The following is an 18,262-nucleotide window of genomic DNA, read 5'->3' as shown; positions in this document are numbered from 1 at the left end:
TTGTGAGGGTTGAGATGGCTGTTTTTAGAGGGTGGTGGGATAATAGGACCGAGCTGTACAAAGAATGATGCGAGAGCTAGGGTGGGAGCGTGAGGGAGGTGTGGCGGAGATGGGAGAAAGAGGCAAGCCACGACGGAAGTGAGTGTGAAGTGAATTTTGCAAGTTGAGATGGGGAGAAGGACATGACGTCTGGAGGCAGCAGCAGCTACTCACCTTATGAATATCCGCCTGATGCGTAATTAATGCCATGTTCAAGCTGCACCGTAGTGAGACAGACGTCCAAATAACGTAGGAAACCATGCATCTAAGCGCAGAAGACGCTACTGCAGCCAGCCGCGCGCGAATCTCTCACATAGATGCAGGTCCCACCCTGTCACTGTCCATCGTCCAGGGCCGCGCGGGCAGATGGGCCTGAAGCCGTCATTGCACCGCTGGGATGGCAAATCAGAGGGAGTGCGGGCGTGCGAGATGGCGTCCACGGAAGCGGGCGCAGGGTCCGAAAACGAACGTGAGGTGGAATGCGGCTGGGTTGAGCGTTGTCGTATGATAGGTCGTTTGGAGGGTTGCAATCGAGACTCTCGCTACCGCTCAGATTGCCGAGACAGAGACACGCTGTGACTGATAATAACCTTGCTAGTTAGGGACAGGCCCGTAGGCGAAACTGTCTTTGAGATTCATGTACTCTCGTTAATTACTTACATGAACAAGTGGGGAAGGATTGCCGGGGTGATGTTTCTGTTTCTAGCGTTTCTGGCTGCCAACTGATATTAGGCCCGGAGTTTGGTAGTCCCCTATAGCTAGCCCGGGACCCCCAATATCTTTGAACCTCAACCTTTGAATCTTAAAGAATACAACCCAAGATCCTGTTTCATATTCTGGACGAAATGTCAGATAGAGCAGCCAGCACTATTCCCCCAACACCACCACCTTCAAACGCCGCAGATATCCAAGATGGTTTTGGACACTTGATCCAACATAATTCTTCCTTCCAACACCAATCGAACTCATTTGAGGGAGGAGGAAGTCAGATGTCGCCGAGTGGATCACCAGTACAAGGCTTGGATGACACATTATACAGCAATGGCGTTTACCAATACGGCAACGGCCAAGAGATCTTCCAATATGGCCTGTCGCCAAACATTGTGGTCGGACCTGAATATGTAGGTTCAAGTTTCGTTATGCTTAGGGCTCCGTCCTGACAGCGAACAGGAAAACTTGCAGTATGACATGAAACAAGAGAACTCTCGTTATGCGCCGGTAACAGATGATCCACAACTCGTAAGCAACTTGGGTCTGACCCAGAACGTAGCTGACCATTTTAGTACGGATATAGGAGCCACGAAGCGTCTCCAGCGCCGTCGGCGATGTCTCCTCCACTGAATGTGAGGCGCACCAGAAGTGGACAGGCTATTAATCGAGCGATCCAACAGTTGAAGCCATCGCCAAAGCCGACTGCTCGGGCGGCATCGCCAAAGCCAAAGGCCAAGAAGGTCAAGAAGGAGAAGAAAGCCAAGGCGGAGAATAAAATAGCCAGATTGGAACAGCCTCTCAGCGTACTGACGAGAGAGTGGACCCACGTGCCAGTGGTTGATATTGATGCGTACGTGAACCGATCAGCAGAGATCAGGCGGCAGGAAGTCGAGGAGGGAAAGAACCCGGGAAAAGTCAAGAGACCGATGAACTCTTTCATGTTGTACCGGAAAGCATACCAAAACCGAACGAAGAACTGGTGTCTGCAAAACAATCACCAAGTCGTTTCCCAAGTCTGCGGCGACAGCTGGCCGCTGGAGCCAGACAGCGTCCGCGCGCAATTCAACGAATGGGCTAGAATCGAGCGACAGAACCATCAAAATGCCCATCCAGGATACAAGTTCTCGCCCGCGAAAGCCGGAACAGCCAAGGTGCCGAAGAGAAAGGTGTCGGTGTCGGATGAAGAATCGGGGCTCGAGGAATACGATTGGAAGGAAGACTGTAGCAGCAGCACCAGGGTGAAGCGCCAGAGGCTGACTCCCAAACCAAGTCACACTCCTCCTGCAAAATTCCAAACTCAGCCATACTATGGATTCGATATCAATTCGAGGGGCAGTAGCATGGAGCCAGGGATGGGTGGCAATTTTCCAAGTTCAGCGTACCACGCATCCAACCCAGGAAGGCATGTGCCAGAGCCGTACAGGCCGAATATCCCCGACGGACAGTACTGGCAGCAAGAGGTCGTGCCAAACATGCAAAACCCCAACATCCATGATGTGATATTGAGAAGGACAAGGGGTCCTCGCATGAATGCTGCGCCGCATCCAGGCTATCAGCAAGAGTATTACCCACCCAATGGCGCCATGAATGGTGGAATTCCTCAGCATTCCTTCAATGAACACAATGGAACCATGAATGGTGGAACTCTTCACCATTCCTTCAATGGGTACCAAGACGAGCAAGAGAACAAGATTGACCCTTCGCTCATGGGCCACGACCAGCCCTATGACAACTTATACACCGCCGATGATAATGAAGTATTCTTGGATAATAACGGGCTCATGTTCAACCAGCAATACTATCAGCAACCACTCGGAATCGCTGATGGAGGCCAGCAGCCTTTGCAGCACCAGCCTTCGCAGCACCAGCAGCTAGCAGTTGTCGACGGAAATCAGCAACCTTTGCAGCAACTACTGGAAATAGTCACAGATGGAGTGAAACAGGAGTACCCAGAGTACCCAGAGTATCCGGGATCGCAAACTGGCATTCCTGATACACCAATCTTAAACCAGCAGCTGGATGATCCGAACAGCCAGGACGTGTGGCATATCGTCGATAGCTTGGATACCGGAGACGAGTTCAATAAGTGGGTGGGTCCAGAATCAGAGCAAGAAGACTTGATGTGAATATTTTGATTGTTTAAGCGGGAGGAATCATCATGGCGTCTGTACGTCTGTATCAATGGGAAGAACACTCTGGAACTATCGTGGCGTCTTCATCATTTGGGAGGACACTCTGGAACTACCAAGGCGTCTTTATTCTTGGGAGGGGGGACTGAAACCATCAAGGCGTCTTTATTGTTGGGTAGGAGACACTGAAACCATGAAGGCGTCTTCATTATTGGGAAGAATGCACTGGAACTAAAGGCGTCTTCATTATTGGGGAGGGCGCACTAGAACTATCAAGGCGTCCTTATTATTGGGAGGATTCACTGGAATCATTGAAGCGTCTTTACCATGGGGGAGGATTCACTGGAATCATCGAAGAGTCTTCATTTTTGGGATGATCTGATTTGATACTCCATAGACGGGCGACTTGGAAATATCATCACGGTTCCGGCGAGACGTAGATAGGGTTTTTGTAAATGGATTTGTAAAGCCAATTGAAAGAAATTTGAAATGATGCTCTTAAAATTGCACCTGTGAGACGCTGCACTTGCACGAGAAACTAGAAATCATTTTCCAGTTAAGTATTCATCATTCGGGCAATGGCTTTGGAGGGCCTCGGCTCACCGAGGATAATGAAAACTTTTCATGAATAACACCCATTAATAAAATATGAGACCGTGGCTAACCACTTTAAGTTCCCATTCTTCATCGTGTATTGCGGTTGCTTACGATGCTCTCGGCAAGTATGTTGGCGAGAATGTCGTTAGAACAGAGTCTTGTGGAAAAAGCGCGATTGGCGCATTCAAGCGACGCGCTTGGACGTGACGTGTTGTACTACAGCCCCTCACCTTCAACCACAAGCTCGACAAACCTGCCCCATATCTGCTCAAATGTATGGCGACCTAGGTAACAAGCTCGTAAGTCTACATGAAGCATTGGCGGTACCTCGACTTTCCTAACAAACCACAAGGCTCAACACGCCAAGCGCACTCAAGGCCTGGCCAACCTGCCGCCGTACCAGACCGAGACAGTTCGCGCTGTTACCCGTGAAGCTCGCGAGTTACACAAAGACATTGAGACTATCACGCAGTCTCTCAATGGCTCTTTTACGCCGTCGGAGGACCCGGCTATGGCCTGTACGCTGCTCGTCAACCACCTGTTCATGAGACGAAATAAGCGCTGTTTGCTTGCATACCATAGGGTCAGGACTGATAAGCTAGAAGAGTTGGTCTGGAGCGGCGAGGATATTCTTGATGCGCCAGTTCAACAACAGAAGGCCCAGGAGAGCTACAACAGCAGGATTCAAAGCGGAGATGCGGCCGGCGGGGAAGTGGGCAATGGAGACAGCAGCAAGCATAACCTGAGCCCCGAGGAAGAGGAATATGTCAGAAAATACAGCGAGCTTTTGTCGTCATACACGGGGCAGTGGACGGACATTGACTTGGCGGGCAGTTTAGAGCCGCCGAGGGACTTGTTCATAGACGTGAGGGTCCTGAAGGATGCAGGAGAGATACAAACGGAATATGGGTAAGATATAGCTCCTATTGTGGTAGTGAAGCTGGCAGCTGTTTATACTAGCGACTGACATGATATACAGGTCGATAACTCTGACCAAGAATAGCCAGTTCTATGTTCGACAAGGCGATGTAGAGCGACTTATCGCCCAAGGATATCTCCAAAAGCTCAGCTAAACCAAACCTTGGATGCAATATCCTGATCACAGTCACGCTGTAGTCGAGCAAACCGAAGGAGTCTTCGACGAGACGCTCTGCCCTACGAATGTTACTAGCTGAATATCCTGTGACGATAGCCTGATCACAGTCACGATTCAGTCGAGCAATCCGAATGAACCTCGGAGAGGAGCGAGACGCTCCTCTCCGATGTCACTCGTTGAAGTCCTCAGGCTACGGATACAACCCCGCATCGAGTTCACTCAGCCAAGTTGGACTTGGGATGACGACAAGGGTCCTCTCTCAGTGTGTCCGAGGCTAGATGGTGAGGTTTACCAGAGTCAATGCGTCAGCAGAAAGAGCTTAAAATCTTCAATTGTTGGTGTTATATCTGTCGGGCAGCCACCGTGGCGGAAATATACTGGATCGAAGACACGTCCCTTAACACTCTCGTGGACTTGGTAGCATCCTGGACTCATGGCATTTGGCATTTGATTATATATATATGATATGCATGGTTCTACAAACACCTGGCCACGAACCGCAATTTCTGCACGAGGCTGATATCCATGCCCCACTCCCTTTGAATGGTGATAATATTATAACTGAACAAATCGATATTTTTGCATCTGGATAAAACATGCAGAGTATCCAATTTCCGCTAAATTGTACCCTGACAGTTGGGGTCCATGTCAGTCCAATCATTGGCATTGGCTACTATGACGTAGTGCGGGTTATTGGAGACATTCCATAGCCTTGCATCCTCGTGAGAACCACGAACATTCATTTGTCGGGTTAAAAACCAAATAATCCCCTAATATATAGAAAATATAATCTATAAATCAATAATTGTGAGAGTAGTCTTGGACCCTTTAATATCGCCAATCACCCCAACCTCTTAGCGCCAGTAACCACGGAACGGGAGCTAGCTACGTAAGAAATCTTGTCACTTATCTCTGACACGGACCCTGCGTTGCTCTAGACCCCGCTATTGAGCGACACGGCTATTATTCGTGCTATGGGTATAGATAGAGCTTGCTCTGCTGGATAGTGCTTGATTTCGTGCGACGGCATCTGCGAGCGCCATTGTAGCAATGTCGCTGCCAGCGTCCGAAAGACTCGCGCCATCGAGAAGGCAGAGGGCATCATCCGCAGTGACGACCGCACAGAACCTCCTCTGGCCAGTCCAATTAAGCAGTAGCCATGGAGATTCCAGTTCTCGGCCATCGCCGGGGTTGTCTGCTCGTTCTGGAGAGCCATCAGATCCGATTGACAGGCCAGCAAGCCCATCGAATGTGTACAGCCAAAGGGAACCGACAAGGTCTTTTTTCCACAGTTCATTCCGTGGGCAGCCAGGTGCGTATATGTCTAAAGTGCATTGTACATTGCTGATGCCGCATTTCTAGCACCCCATGATAGCCAGCAACATGCCCGCGATGTTCGAGAAGATACAGCTGAGCTTGCTTCGTACGCGCTCTCGGAGCAATCTCGCTCGATGATCGGCAGTTCGCCTCGACGAAGCTCATCGACGCATTCAAATGCTGGATCAAACTTAGAAGCCTGGGGAGATGGAGACGATGACAGCGCCACACCGCACGTATCCCAAGGCCCTACGAAGCCATCAATTATTGAGGAATTGTCGGAGCCAGGAACTCCACAGCATGAGGGACAGCCGTATAGGTCCCCGGGCACATCTGTATTGGCAGCTATGCTACGGAAGGCCTCTCCGGCTGCATCTCCACCAAGTAACGAGATTGATTCTGGGGAAGGAGATACTGCAGAGGATACCGGTGACGAGGAGGCCCTGATATCTGGCCAAGGAAAGAAGGTGCGGGGGAGAGAGGGGATCGATCGAGGGGAGGGGGATTCAGTAATGGCGGGAGGTGGTCGTGGGGATATTCACGGAGAGGAGGATCCCGTGCGGAGCGTTTTTTGTTCAACACCTAGTGGAGCAGACATCACGGAGCATACCCCATTACTTCGCCAGGTGTCGCAAGGACAGAGCCAACGGCCAAATTATCTCAGCGGAGGACATGACTTGGAGGCACAGCCAGTTCGAGGGACTAAGTCCTGGCCCAAAGTCAACAAGATACTCTCGAAGCAGCTGAGGAGAGGGCGCCGTGCAGCACGCTTAGTGTCAAGCCCAGAGAAGTGGGATAAGAAGGTCATATGGCAGAGATCAGTTGTTGAGCCAGCAGGATACATCCCGGCCGTTGTTTTGGGAGCGCTGCTCAATGTTCTTGATGCCCTCTCGTATGGCATGATTCTCTTCCCTCTCGGGGAGCCGCTGTTTGAGAAGCTGGGCCCAGCAGGCATATCGATGTTCTACGTTTCCTGCATAGTATCGCAGCTTGTATTCTCGTTCGGCGGTAGCATATTTAAAGGAGGCGTTGGCTCCGAGATGATTGAAGTTGTGCCGTTCTTTCATAAGATGGCTTTCACTATCTTGGCAACTGTCGGGGAGGACAACCCCAAAGCTGTCATCTCAACCACCATCACATCATATGCGATAAGCTCTATCCTTACTGGGCTAGTGTTCTTCCTGATGGGAGTCTGTCGCTTTGGATATATTGTTGGCTTTATCCCCCGCCACATCCTGATAGGATGCATCGGTGGTGTCGGTTGGTTCTTGATTGCCACAGGGCTGGAAGTTACAGCTCGCCTCGAGGGAAATCTCGAGTACAACAGGAAAACGTTGCACAAATTAATCCAGTTCGACACGGTGTTTCAGTGGGTAACACCACTAGTGTTAGGTTTGTTTCTATACCGCTCCTCAAAGATATTTACTGGCAAATACTATCTTCCGACATTTATATTACTGATACCCGCCATTTTCTACTTTTTTGTCTTTGCATTGCCACAGTTGGATATACCTCAGTTGAGAGAAGACGGGTGGATCTTCGATGCACCAGATGCGGATGAACCGTGGTGGTATTTTTATACATTATACGGTATGCTCCGGCTCCAAGATTCTCATTGGAATACACTGACACCTCCAGATTTCAAGCTTGTACATTGGAGCGCGGTCGCTGAAAACATTCCAGCAATGTTTGCCTTGACCTTCTTTGGTGTTCTGCATGTCCCGATCAATATCCCCGCCCTTGCCTTCAATATCGGAGAAGACCACTTGGATCTTGACAGAGAACTTGTTGCCCATGGTATCTCCAATGCGCTGTCTGGGTTTGCGGGGAGCATCCAGAATTATCTGGTCTACACAAACAGTGTGCTTTTTATCAAATCCGGAGGAAACAGTAGAATTGCCGGCTTCATTCTTGCCGTTGCAACTTTCGGGGTTCTCATGGCCGGTCCGGGGCTCATCGGGTACATTCCCGTGATGATGGTCGGTGTCCTCATCTTTGTGCTCGGATTCGAGCTAGTGTTCGAGGCTGTCTGGGATCCAAGGAAGAAACTCAAGCCTCTGGAGTACTTGACAGTCATCGCAATTGTACTGGTTATGGGAACATATGACTTCGTCGTTGGCATATTTGTTGGTATCGCACTGGCATTCGTTAGCTTAGTCGTGCAGACTTCGCGAGTGCCAGCAGTGCGAGCCTCTTATTCAGGAGAAATTGCTGGCTCGACGGTTCGGAGGAACCCGATCCAGCATGACTACCTTCGCCAGGTCGGAAGACAGATCCATGTTACTAAGCTCGCTGGGTATCTGTTTTTCGGAACTATTGTCGACGTCGAGGCGAGGATAAGGAGCCTGATCAAGGAGGAGGCGTTCAACCATCGCCCAATCCGCTATCTAATATTCGATTTGTGGCATGTCACTGGTATAGATTACTCCGCGGCCGAGGCGTTCAATCGCTTGAATAGAATCTTCAGCCAGAAGGGTGTAACTATTGTCATGAGCGGCGTCTCCTCAGAAAGCCCAATCGGCTTGAGCCTTCGAAATGTTGGCCTTGGTGAGGGAGGGAACGAGGTAACCCTGCTTCCGGACCTCAACTCCGCACTTGAAAGCTGCGAGAATGGGCTTTTAAAAGCTCTCTACCACAACAAAGACGAAAGGAATGCTCAGCATGCTCGTAGCGCGAGCGCCCTGTCAAGGGATGTCAATGCACGGCGCCTTTCTACAACATCTGCCCATCAGCCCTTCCCCACTCTACTTGGCTCCCCACGCGGCAACCACTTAGTCGTTGCAGCTACCAGGTCTCTGGAGACGGAGCATAAAAACTCCACACACAAGTGGCAGAATTTCAAGGAGCCTCTCCGTCTGATCCTCCAGACCTTCCAGGGACTGACCGATAAAAGCGAGGACTTTTGGTTCCGCGCCGTGCCCTACTTCACTCGCAAAGAGTACGCGGCGGGCACGACGCTTTTCCGTCGCGAACAACCCGCAGACGGTTTCTACCTTCTGGAGGACGGTATACTGAGGGCAGACTACGACCTACCCCAGGGACGATACTTTGAGAGCATCGTCGCGGGAACCACTTGTGGCGAGCTGCCTTTCTTCTCGGAGACGGAGAGAACGGCGACGGTGATCGCGGAGCGAGATTGTGTCGTGTGGCTGATGGATCGGGGGCAGTGGGAGGAGCTGCAAGAGAAGGATAAGGATGTGGCACAGGAGCTGCTGCGGATCACGCTGAAGCTGACCACAGAGAGAATGAGTGCTATTACGAGCTATGTGCTCACTACGGCTGGATAGCTGTACATATTGGAGCTGGCGCGATGGTTGTATATTTTGATATTTATGATGTATATGAAGGGTGGCATTTTGTAATTGGACCTAGCACATAGCATTTCGGGAGAGCGAGTGAGAGCTTCCTGCCGCCGTGCTGCGGATGTATACCAAGCTATGATGAAGGCATTTATTTGATATTAGCGGACTCCAGGTGAATTGGCTGAACGCAAAATAGTGCCAGTTTAACGAGTCGGAAGACTTCCTCCCAGGCCCACAAGCTCCAGCACGTGGAATGAGCATATCACCCCTGAAGCTTCGCGCGGGGAACGGGTCATTCGTACCTACTATATTTTCAGGCTGAATAGGGTTTGGGGCGTCTATCGAAGCCATGGAATGTTCCCTTTAGCCTCAAGACGCTTCATTCGACAACAACCCGGGTATTCCGCACCTGCTTACTTGCCGTGCATCTACAGGTACTTTCTCATAGATGAAGTGTAATTTCTCTCTTCACTCAAAGATGCCAAGCTGACTACTGGCGTCGTCTCTTCGGCGCCGGTTCTCCGGAACAGCGGCAGAGGAGGAAGTACACTGGTACAAGCGGATAATTACTGACTGACTTTGGGCAGTCTTCCTGTCATGTCGTATGTCAGTTTGGTCTTATCCAGGACCTTCCGGATCAACAGAAAGCCCCTCCTCTTCCGGTCCCCTCGCTTTGGCCCTGTCTATCTACCAGCTTCGAAGGGCAAGGTGGAAGCCAAGAATGCCGCTACGGCTGGCTATGAGATATTCACAGCTAAGATTCGGCATTATCAACCATAATCCCCCAAGGTTGACCCCAAGATTTGTTGGCTAGCACAGGTGGTAAACATGCCAACCCGTGCGTTGATATGGCTAGAATACACTCGTAAATTACCCGGCATATAAACAATCCGTCGATATTGCATCAACGACCCTTTTCTCCTCACTTGCTCCATTACGCTATATCACCAATTTCCACAAAGATGCAAGGCACCAGAATTGCGTACACGGCAAGATCGATTTAAATAGACTGGGGTTTCCTCTTTCTCGTTTCTTTTCAGTCATCCAGTTGCTCATCAGTTTTTATTGCTTCTCGTGGACTTAAGATATCCCCACAGCTGTCAAGATAAGTTTCAAGCTTCGGCCTTCGTTACCATCCCCGCAGTATCCGCAACACTTGGGTGGCCGTGGATAAACCCCCCGCCTGGAATTGGACATGGCGGCAAGCACAGCGACAACGATCTGCTAGCCGCGAAGGCAGGGAAGAAGTATTTCGGCACTGCCACCGACAACGGCGAGTTGAACAACAAGGACTATACAAAGATCCTGAACAACAACAAGCAGTTCGGACAGCCTACTCCTTCTAATGGACAAAAGGTAAGGCCCCCAAGTTAAATTCATATGCAATTGGCCAACCAAATGTGCCCGAGCTGACATGATATCAGTGGATGTACATTGAGCCAGAGCAAAAAATGTCTTCAACTTCACAAACGGAGAAGTTGTAGGCAACCTGGCCAAGAAGAACCACCAGATTCTCCGCTGCCACACCCTAGTCTGGCACAGCAGCTCCCCGAATGGGTTAGTTCCGGTCCAGTTGCCCTCACCCAGTGGAAGGGCAAGTGCTACGCCTGGGACGTCGTGAACGAGGCCTTCAACGACGACGGTACCTTCCGCGAGACCGTCTTCTACAACGTCATCGGCGAGGACTACTTCGCACTCGCCTTCGAGACCGCCGCCGAAGGTCGACCCGTCAGCGAAGCTCTGCATCAACGACTACAACCTTGAGTCGCGCAGCGACAAGACCAGGGCCGTGCAGAAACCCGTCCGCAGCCTCAAGAAGCAGAATGTCAGGATTGACGGTGTCGGCGCACAGGCGCATCTGATCGTTGGTTCCACGCCCTCGCTCGAGGCGCAAATCCAGAACCTCCAGGACTTCGGGGCTACCGGCGTCGAGGTTGCGCAGACCGAGCTTGATATCTGTTGATAATATAGGAAGATAATATAACCCTAACATGAAATCTATAACCATGTGCACCGCTTGGAACGGGCCGCTTGAACATAACATGTGGTATAAATACGTATGCTGTATAGTATGACACAATTTTTTTAAATAGATAGTTAGTTACAGTGAAACCTCAATATAAGGATACTTTTAGCGCAGGATATGGATATTTATATCCAAAACTCCTTGTGTAAAGTTTCCGTAACCATTAATCCACATCGCCGGATATCCTGACCTCGTCTCGAGACTACTGTATTGCTACTCCCGACCCATCACCTCCAAGCTGGAAGTCCAGAAACCCCACTTACATCTTACTCGGCATCCTCATACCTCCATCCAGTCTCAACACCGTGCCATTCAGCATGACATTCTCAATCGCATGCTTAACCAGCGCTGAAAACTCCTCCGGCTGCCCTTCCCTCTTCGGGAACTCCATAACCCTCTCCAAGCTCCCCCTAACCTTATCACTCATCATAGCCGTCATGTTCGACCTGAACAAGCTGGGCGCAATTGTCACAGCACGCACTCCGTAGCGGGCAAGGTCGCGCGTCAGCGGCAGTGTAAGAGACGCAATGGCGCCCTTGGAGGCAGCGTAGGCGACCTGGCCTGGCTGACCCTCGAAGGCTGCGGACGAGGCGACCATGATCAAGACGCCGCGCTCACCCTCAGGACCAACGGGGGGGACGGTGGTGAGGTGTGGGAGAGTTTGGCGGATCAGGTCGATGGTGCCGCGGACGTTAACGTTCATGACGAAGTCGAAGTCGTCGAGGGAGAAGGGGTTGCCGTTCCTATCGATGATCTGGGGGCATGACAGTTAGTGGCTGTTTCGTGCAGGTGAGGGGTTGTGGGAATGGTTACCTTCGCGGGCGTAGAGACACCAGCAGCGGCAACGACGCCGCCGAGCTCATAGCCGGTCTCCTTGATCCATGCCAGCGAGCCCTTGACGGCCGTGGCAATGGACTCAGTCTCAAGGACGTTGGCCTGGAAGAACTTTGTGGATTTGGGGTATTCCGCGACGAGGGTAGCCGCGAGCTCCTCGTTCATATCGAGGACAGCGACGTTGCCGCCGGCCTTGACGAGGTCGACGACGCAGGAGCGGCCGAGGCCTGATGCGCTGGGAGTGTTAGACAAGGCTGACGTTTCTCATAAGAGAGGTGCGAGTGGTAGACTTACCCGCCGCTAATGAGGAATGTTCTGCCTTGGATCTTCATATTTGCGATCTTCAAAAATGTATATTTAAGAAACTAAAAAGAAGATAACTTCCATTGGAAAAAGTCGTCTCATACTCCCCAAACTCCCCCACAAGCCCCAGGACGGGCACTACTCGTACCTCGGTACCCCATTTCCCCAACCACTAATCCCCATTGAGCCTAGCCCACCCGTGACGGCCTTCTATCAACGCCAACCGCCAACCGATAAGGTATCTATCTCAAAGGAGGACATCGCGGCTCTCACCACCATCATCACAACGCACACAGTACCGATTTAACATCCGTACGCCATCCCTCTCGTGCAGCGCAGCTCACGATCCGTCCCGCGATGGTGCGCCAACGCCGTTCCTCCGCCGCGAGCGAGGACTCCGGCCACACGGCAAGGGACCAGGTGCGTGCTCTCCCTTTCTTCACCCCTGGCAACCCACTTACAGACCCCGCAGGAGCTCGGAAGCATGTACGATTACCTTGCGAAGATTGTTTTGCTCGGCCCCAGCGGCAGTGGGAAGTGCGTTTACCCCTCTCCTCCCTTATCGCACAAAGATCGCTAACCCACCGCCAGATCATGTCTCCTCCACCGCTTCATCAAAAACGAATGGCGCTCCCTCTCCTCCCAAACCATCGGCGTCGAGTTCGCCAGCAAAATCATCCGCATCGGCACCGGCTCGCGAATGAAGCGCATAAAGCTTCAACTCTGGGACACCGCTGGCACAGAACGCTTCCGTTCCGTCTCACGTTCGTACTACCGCGGTGCTGCGGGCGCGATCCTGGTGTACGACATCACGTCTGCAGCGACGTTCGCGGCGCTGCCGCCGTTCCTGGCCGATGCGCGGGCGCTGGCGTCGCCGAGGCTGACGACGCTGTTGGTGGGGAATAAAGGGGATTTAGCGGGTGGGGGAGGGGGAGAATCGTTATTGGATTCGGCGGTTCCTGTGGCGCCGAGCTCAGCGAGTGCAAGGAGCGAGAGGAGTGGGTGGAGTGAAAGAAGTGAGAGGAGTGATGGACTTGCGGGGGGTAGTGTGAGGGGGCTTGGGGCAAGGTTGCAGGCTTCTGAGGCGCCGGAGGGGAGGGAGGTTGGGGGAGAGGAGGCGAGTCGGTGGGCGAGTAAATCGGAAATACCAGTAGCGGTTGAGGTGAGCGCGTTGAGTGGGGAGGGGGTGGACGAGGTGTTTCATCGTCTGGCGAGGATGATTTTGACGAAGATCGAGTTGGGGGAGATCGATCCGGATGATCCGCTTAGTGGGATACAGTATGGTGATATGGGAGGCGGATGGGAGGACGGGGCGAGTATCAAGAGCGGTGTTGGTGGGGAGAGGAGGAGAGGGGGGCTGAGAGAACGGGAGGATGTGTTTACATTGAGTGGACGGGCGAGGCGGAGGGGGAGATGTTGTTGATAAGGTGGCTGCACATATTGCTTGAAGTGCGGGCACATACAGAAAGAGACAGAGAGAGGGTTATGGTGCTGAGCGCCGGGTGTTCGTTTCAGCGGGCGTTGACGTTTTATTAGCTAGAATACGTAATGCATAATGGAGAGAGAGCGCGTGGCGCCGTGGAGGAAGGGCCTGCAGTCGGATCAATTCATACATCGATAGGAAGGTAGCCCACAGCGCAGTTTGCAACGATTGCAACTCTTTGTTTGTCTGCTACGTATGATACCTTCGATCATGAGAGGGAGGTTTTAATTAACGTGCCTCGTCTTTGCATCTGGGTGTTGCAGCATATGCCTTCGATAATGATCGGGTCTTGAAAAGCCCTGCCTTATTCCACCCAAAGAGAATTTGCAGGAAGAGTATGGACAGTAGAACCGATGGGAATCCCTCTTGTAAAGAGTCAGACTCTAGGGCGACATTTTGAATTGAAGATGTAGAGATGTGATTGTGAAAAGTTTGTGTTTCTTGCGCAAACACGCGACTTGCAGGTGGAACGTGGAAATCTTTTATCCAACCAGCGAGGGTCAATAGTACGATATAGATGTTGTTGTTCTTCGACGTTTGCTGGACTAGAACTGAAGACTTGAGTTTTGTATCTGCCTGAAAGAGCGGGGTCTCCTCTGTAATGTGCAGAGGAAACCCTGCGAGAAAAATAAATAGATGGCCCAAAACCTAGCAATGAAATGAGTGACTGTGGTAAGTTTTCAAAAGAGTGATGACTTGCACACCCGCTTTGATGCGCAGTGAAGAAGAATGAAAAAATGTTGAGGTCGGGGGATTTTACTTATATGTGCTGCATCGATGTTCTCCTCGTGTTGATTGGTTCTTACCGCTGGTAGGCCTCAAATTTAGCTTGATGCACCGCCAACCTCCCCATTAGGTGCTTGAAAATGGTAGGCCTCAAACTTAGTTTATTGTAGAGTGGCATATTACAGTTCGTGTTGCTTAGCTAAGGATAGTAGGCCTCAAATTTAATTTATTGTAGAGTGTCATACTACAGCTCGTGTTGCTTGGCTGAGGATAGTAGGCCTCAAAAATGCATCATTCCCTTCCTATTACTGGTCTTACTCATGCACATATTCATAATGTGACTAAAGCCACCCAAGAGCTGCCGTGAAATGGACTATTTGACTCCCTGTTTTCTATATTATCCTGGATCCAACTAGTTGTGGGATTCTAAATAGATATCATATCGCCTTTCTTAGTATCAGAATAACTATATATCATCGACCTGTCCCGTTTCCCATTGTGATACTTTCTAAAAGTCTGAAATACAGCCCACTCTTTTCTTCGTTATCTTCCTAGCCTTGCGATGACCCATCATAGTGCATTATGACGGCAGTATTTTGCTGTCCTTCAGGCCCGAAGCCCTACCGTCCCCAGATCCTCAGTCACGAACCGAAATTCGAGGCGTTTCTGCGCTGGATGCCGGCAGCCCAGGAGGCATCCACAGATGGAACCACTGAGGGCAAAAGAATCCTATCCGATGACAGCTCCACATATGCCGTCCAGGTGGTTCGGCAAGTCAACTATGGCCCACCTGAGTCCAAGCGATACTTCGTTTCTGGAGATGGCGGAAGAGGAACAAATTTATACGAGATCACAGAGGGAGATTTGATTGAGGCTAACTTCGAGAAGCCGAATGCGTGAGTGCATGTGGTTCGTTTTGCCGTCGCCCAGCACTGACGGCTGTGATAACTATGCGACAGCCACAATAAATTCTTCGAATTTAACATCTATCCGAAGAATCCTGTGAACAAACACCATTGGCGTGCTAACATCGCCCGCCCAGCAGGGGATATTGACATTTAGTCCCGCTAGGTTTGGGTCCTGCGGTTGTAGTTACATTTCATTATGTGGGGCCGAATACTACATAAGCTGTCTTTTCTAGTAGTTATTTTTCTTCTATAAGAAAGCTTGAGCATAATTCTCCTATCATCAGGAGAGATTAGGGGGCTATAACAAGAGTTTCGTTGAAAAAATCCAATCATTACATTTCAAGAAAGTCACATTTATTTCCCTTCCAAAAAATATAATTCAAGACGCTCAATTTTATCATTTCACACTCCATACATTATCCTAAACATAAAATAACACCCCCTACGCTAAAACACTAACTACCACACTACACTAACTACCACACTACACTACACCCCCCAACAACCCACTTAACCAAGCGTATCCGTCTTCTTCGCTGTCTCCTCAATCTTACGAATGGTATCCAGCACCGAAGTGTGCTCCGGGATCTCTACTGGCGCCGCTGGCTCAGAAGTCTCCGCTGGCTTGGCTGCTTCAGCATCCGCAGGTGCCTCAGTGGATACTGGAGCGGGCTCCTCGGTCACTAGCGCCTCCTCAGTCTTCTCCTCGGTCACTGGCGCCTCCTCAGTCTTCTCCTCGACGGCAGCTGGTGCGGACTCCTCAGCTGCAGGAGCAGCGGCCGCCTCAGTGGCCTCATCAGCCTTTGTTGCATCGACGACTGGCTCGGAGTTCTCGGTGGCCTCATCAGCCTTTTCGGATTCGACGACTGGCTCGGTCTCAGTGGCGACGGATTTGGTGGTCTCCTCAACGGGTGCAGCAGCCTCGGCCTCAGGTGCAGCAGCAGTCTCCTCTGGTTTCTCAGCCACTGCCTCCTTCTCGGCAACAGCAACGGCAGGTGCCTCGACCTCCTTCTTCTCCTCTCCCTTCGCCTCCGCCTGCACATCCCCCTCGTGATTGGGCCCCCTAATCAGCACCTTAGTCCCCCTTCCCTTAAGCACATCCTCAAACGCCTGCTCCGCATCCTTAAACGGCACCTCCCTGCTCACCAAGCTCTTAACCTCCAGCGAACCTCCCGCCACCAGCTGCACAGCCAACTTGTAGTCTCCGCTGCCATAACGGAAGCTTCCCCTCATTGTAATCTCCTTAGTGCACAAAGCCATGATAGGGAACGTAATATCTGGCTTCCCCATCCCTGCCTGGACGTACACGCCCCCACGGCGTACAACGTGGATGCTAGTCTGGATACTCGGCTCAGCGCCACTAGCATCGATGACTGCATCAGCTCCCTCACCGAGATCAGCAGACTTAATGAGGTTCTCGGCGTTCACCTCAGCAGCAACGCGCTCAGGCATGAACGTATGCGTCGATGCGTAGTTCTTTGCGAAATCGAGACGGTCCTGCTGGATATCCACGCTGACGACTTTAGTAGCACCGGAAGCCTTCGCAACGGCACAGCAGAGGAGGCCGACGGGGCCGGCGCCCATGACGACGACGGAGGCGCCGGGGGAGATCTGGGCTTGCTTTGTGATGTGGACTGCGACGGCGAGGGGCTCAACGAGGGCGCCTTCCTGGAGGGAGACTTGGTCGGGGAGCTTGTAGCAGAAGTCCTCAGGTGCGGCGTAGAAGCCGGTGAGGGTTCCGTCGTAGGGCGGGGTGGCGGCGAAGCGCATATCGGGGCAGAGGTTGTAGTGGCCGCTCAGGCAGGGCTCGCAGTGGCGGCAGGGGGTTCCGGGCTCGATAGCCACGCGGTCGCCGAGCTTGAGGGTGGTGACGGCGGGGCCGACGGCGGCGATTGTGCCGGAGGATTCGTGGCCGAGACACATGGGGGATTTGAGGACGAAGGGGCCGATGGAACCATGTTGCCAGTAGTGCACGTCGGAGCCGCAGATGCCGGTGAAGGCGATGGCGACGAGGACGGAGCGGAGGTCGGTGAGGGTGGGGATTGGGCGCTCTTCATAGGAGACATTGAGGGTGGAGTTGAGGATGAAAGAGAGGTTCTGGGAAGTGTTACAGGGAGGTTTGGAGGCGGGGGACGGGGAATTGGGGCGTACGCTTTTTCCTTCGGTGAGAGAAGCCATTTTGACTGTTCTTGTCGTTTTTTCTGGCGTGTGTTTTGTGGTGGCCGTCGCGATTGAGTTGTGAGAAATTCAATGCAGTGCTATGCTATCACAATGGCAGTCGCGTCGTACCTTCTCAAATGTCGTAGTCGTACCTTGCCAATGACGCAGTAGAGAATAAGAGCGAACCAAACTTGCAATTGATAGATGATCGATGATCTCAGCACTCCAAACGCTCTTATATACGCAAGAAGCTATAATACAGGAGGCAGCAACAGAAAACGGTGAATGAAGAAAAGGAAGGAGGAGGAGGAGGAGGGAGAAGAAGAAGCAATAACTCCCCTCCCCGCCTCATCCCCGATATTCCCCCGCCATCCCCAACAAAAACCGGACCCCTAACATCAATGAGGCAGCATGAAGAAGTTGCTCACATCAGCTGCCCCTCCTCCTCCGTCTCGAGCTTTCCAAGGTGCAGTTCACTTCTCCATGCAGTAAAGAAGCTATGGCATCTCACAATAGCACCAGCACCCCCACCAACGTACCCACCTCAAATGCGACGACACTACTCGCACCTCCGCCGATCTAGCGCTAACTTATTGGAAGAATTACCCTTGCACTAACTCGACTTTACCCG

At 51.7% G+C, this 18,262-nt stretch overlaps 8 protein-coding genes across 8 annotated transcripts; 6 read left to right on the top strand and 2 right to left on the bottom strand.

Moving 5' to 3' along the window:
• Positions 1 to 884: 884 nt before the first annotated feature.
• Positions 885 to 3,669, top strand: VC83_01290 (uncharacterized protein; the record flags this gene model as incomplete). The annotated part of the gene is made up of 3 exons (XM_024464973.1): positions 885 to 1,160; positions 1,210 to 1,278; positions 1,323 to 3,669. 3 exons carry the CDS (start codon positions 885 to 887, stop codon positions 2,874 to 2,876), a joined length of 1,899 nt encoding a protein of 632 aa, XP_024327850.1. The 3' UTR covers positions 2,877 to 3,669.
• On the top strand, positions 3,670 to 5,418 carry PSF1 (DNA replication protein psf1). The gene is made up of 3 exons (XM_024464972.1): positions 3,670 to 3,775; positions 3,829 to 4,385; positions 4,456 to 5,418. The coding sequence occupies exons 1-3, from the start codon at positions 3,749 to 3,751 to the stop codon at positions 4,547 to 4,549; spliced, it is 678 nt and encodes a 225-aa protein (XP_024327521.1). The 5' UTR covers positions 3,670 to 3,748; the 3' UTR covers positions 4,550 to 5,418.
• A 96-nt stretch (positions 5,419 to 5,514) lies between these two features.
• VC83_01288 (uncharacterized protein) lies at positions 5,515 to 9,324 on the top strand. The gene is made up of 3 exons (XM_024464971.1): positions 5,515 to 5,884; positions 5,935 to 7,479; positions 7,528 to 9,324. The coding sequence occupies exons 1-3, from the start codon at positions 5,623 to 5,625 to the stop codon at positions 9,174 to 9,176; spliced, it is 3,456 nt and encodes a 1,151-aa protein (XP_024327520.1). The 5' UTR covers positions 5,515 to 5,622; the 3' UTR covers positions 9,177 to 9,324.
• Positions 9,325 to 10,019: 695 nt separating this feature from the next.
• VC83_01287 (uncharacterized protein) lies at positions 10,020 to 11,154 on the top strand (the record flags this gene model as incomplete). Its single annotated transcript, XM_024464970.1, has 5 exons — positions 10,020 to 10,029; positions 10,297 to 10,547; positions 10,616 to 10,671; positions 10,724 to 10,919; positions 10,957 to 11,154. The coding sequence occupies 5 exons, from the start codon at positions 10,020 to 10,022 to the stop codon at positions 11,152 to 11,154; spliced, it is 711 nt and encodes a 236-aa protein (XP_024327519.1).
• A 71-nt stretch (positions 11,155 to 11,225) lies between these two features.
• VC83_01286 (uncharacterized protein) lies at positions 11,226 to 12,447 on the bottom strand. The gene is made up of 3 exons (XM_024464969.1): positions 12,346 to 12,447; positions 12,031 to 12,286; positions 11,226 to 11,971 (listed from the first exon to the last, which is right to left on the bottom strand). Exons 1-3 carry the CDS (start codon positions 12,381 to 12,383, stop codon positions 11,477 to 11,479), a joined length of 789 nt encoding a protein of 262 aa, XP_024327518.1. The 5' UTR covers positions 12,384 to 12,447; the 3' UTR covers positions 11,226 to 11,476.
• A 188-nt stretch (positions 12,448 to 12,635) lies between these two features.
• Positions 12,636 to 14,550, top strand: VC83_01285 (uncharacterized protein). The gene is made up of 3 exons (XM_024464968.1): positions 12,636 to 12,774; positions 12,827 to 12,891; positions 12,946 to 14,550. The coding sequence occupies exons 1-3, from the start codon at positions 12,712 to 12,714 to the stop codon at positions 13,775 to 13,777; spliced, it is 960 nt and encodes a 319-aa protein (XP_024327517.1). The 5' UTR covers positions 12,636 to 12,711; the 3' UTR covers positions 13,778 to 14,550.
• Positions 14,551 to 15,006: 456 nt separating this feature from the next.
• Positions 15,007 to 15,611, top strand: VC83_01284 (uncharacterized protein). Its single transcript, XM_024464967.1, has one exon. The coding sequence runs from the start codon at positions 15,146 to 15,148 to the stop codon at positions 15,461 to 15,463; it is 318 nt and encodes a 105-aa protein (XP_024327516.1). The 5' UTR covers positions 15,007 to 15,145; the 3' UTR covers positions 15,464 to 15,611.
• Positions 15,612 to 15,858: 247 nt separating this feature from the next.
• VC83_01283 (uncharacterized protein) lies at positions 15,859 to 17,962 on the bottom strand. Its single transcript, XM_024464966.1, has 2 exons — positions 17,623 to 17,962; positions 15,859 to 17,568 (listed from the first exon to the last, which is right to left on the bottom strand). The coding sequence occupies exons 1-2, from the start codon at positions 17,647 to 17,649 to the stop codon at positions 15,982 to 15,984; spliced, it is 1,614 nt and encodes a 537-aa protein (XP_024327515.1). The 5' UTR covers positions 17,650 to 17,962; the 3' UTR covers positions 15,859 to 15,981.
• Positions 17,963 to 18,262: the final 300 nt, after the last annotated feature.

This window comes from Pseudogymnoascus destructans (genome assembly GCF_001641265.1).
Source record: "Pseudogymnoascus destructans isolate 20631-21 unplaced genomic scaffold scaffold_2, whole genome shotgun sequence".
NCBI lineage: Eukaryota > Fungi > Ascomycota > Leotiomycetes > Thelebolales > Thelebolaceae > Pseudogymnoascus > Pseudogymnoascus destructans.
The sequence above is the reverse complement of the archived record's forward strand: the minus strand, read 5'-3'. Positions and strand labels throughout refer to the sequence as shown.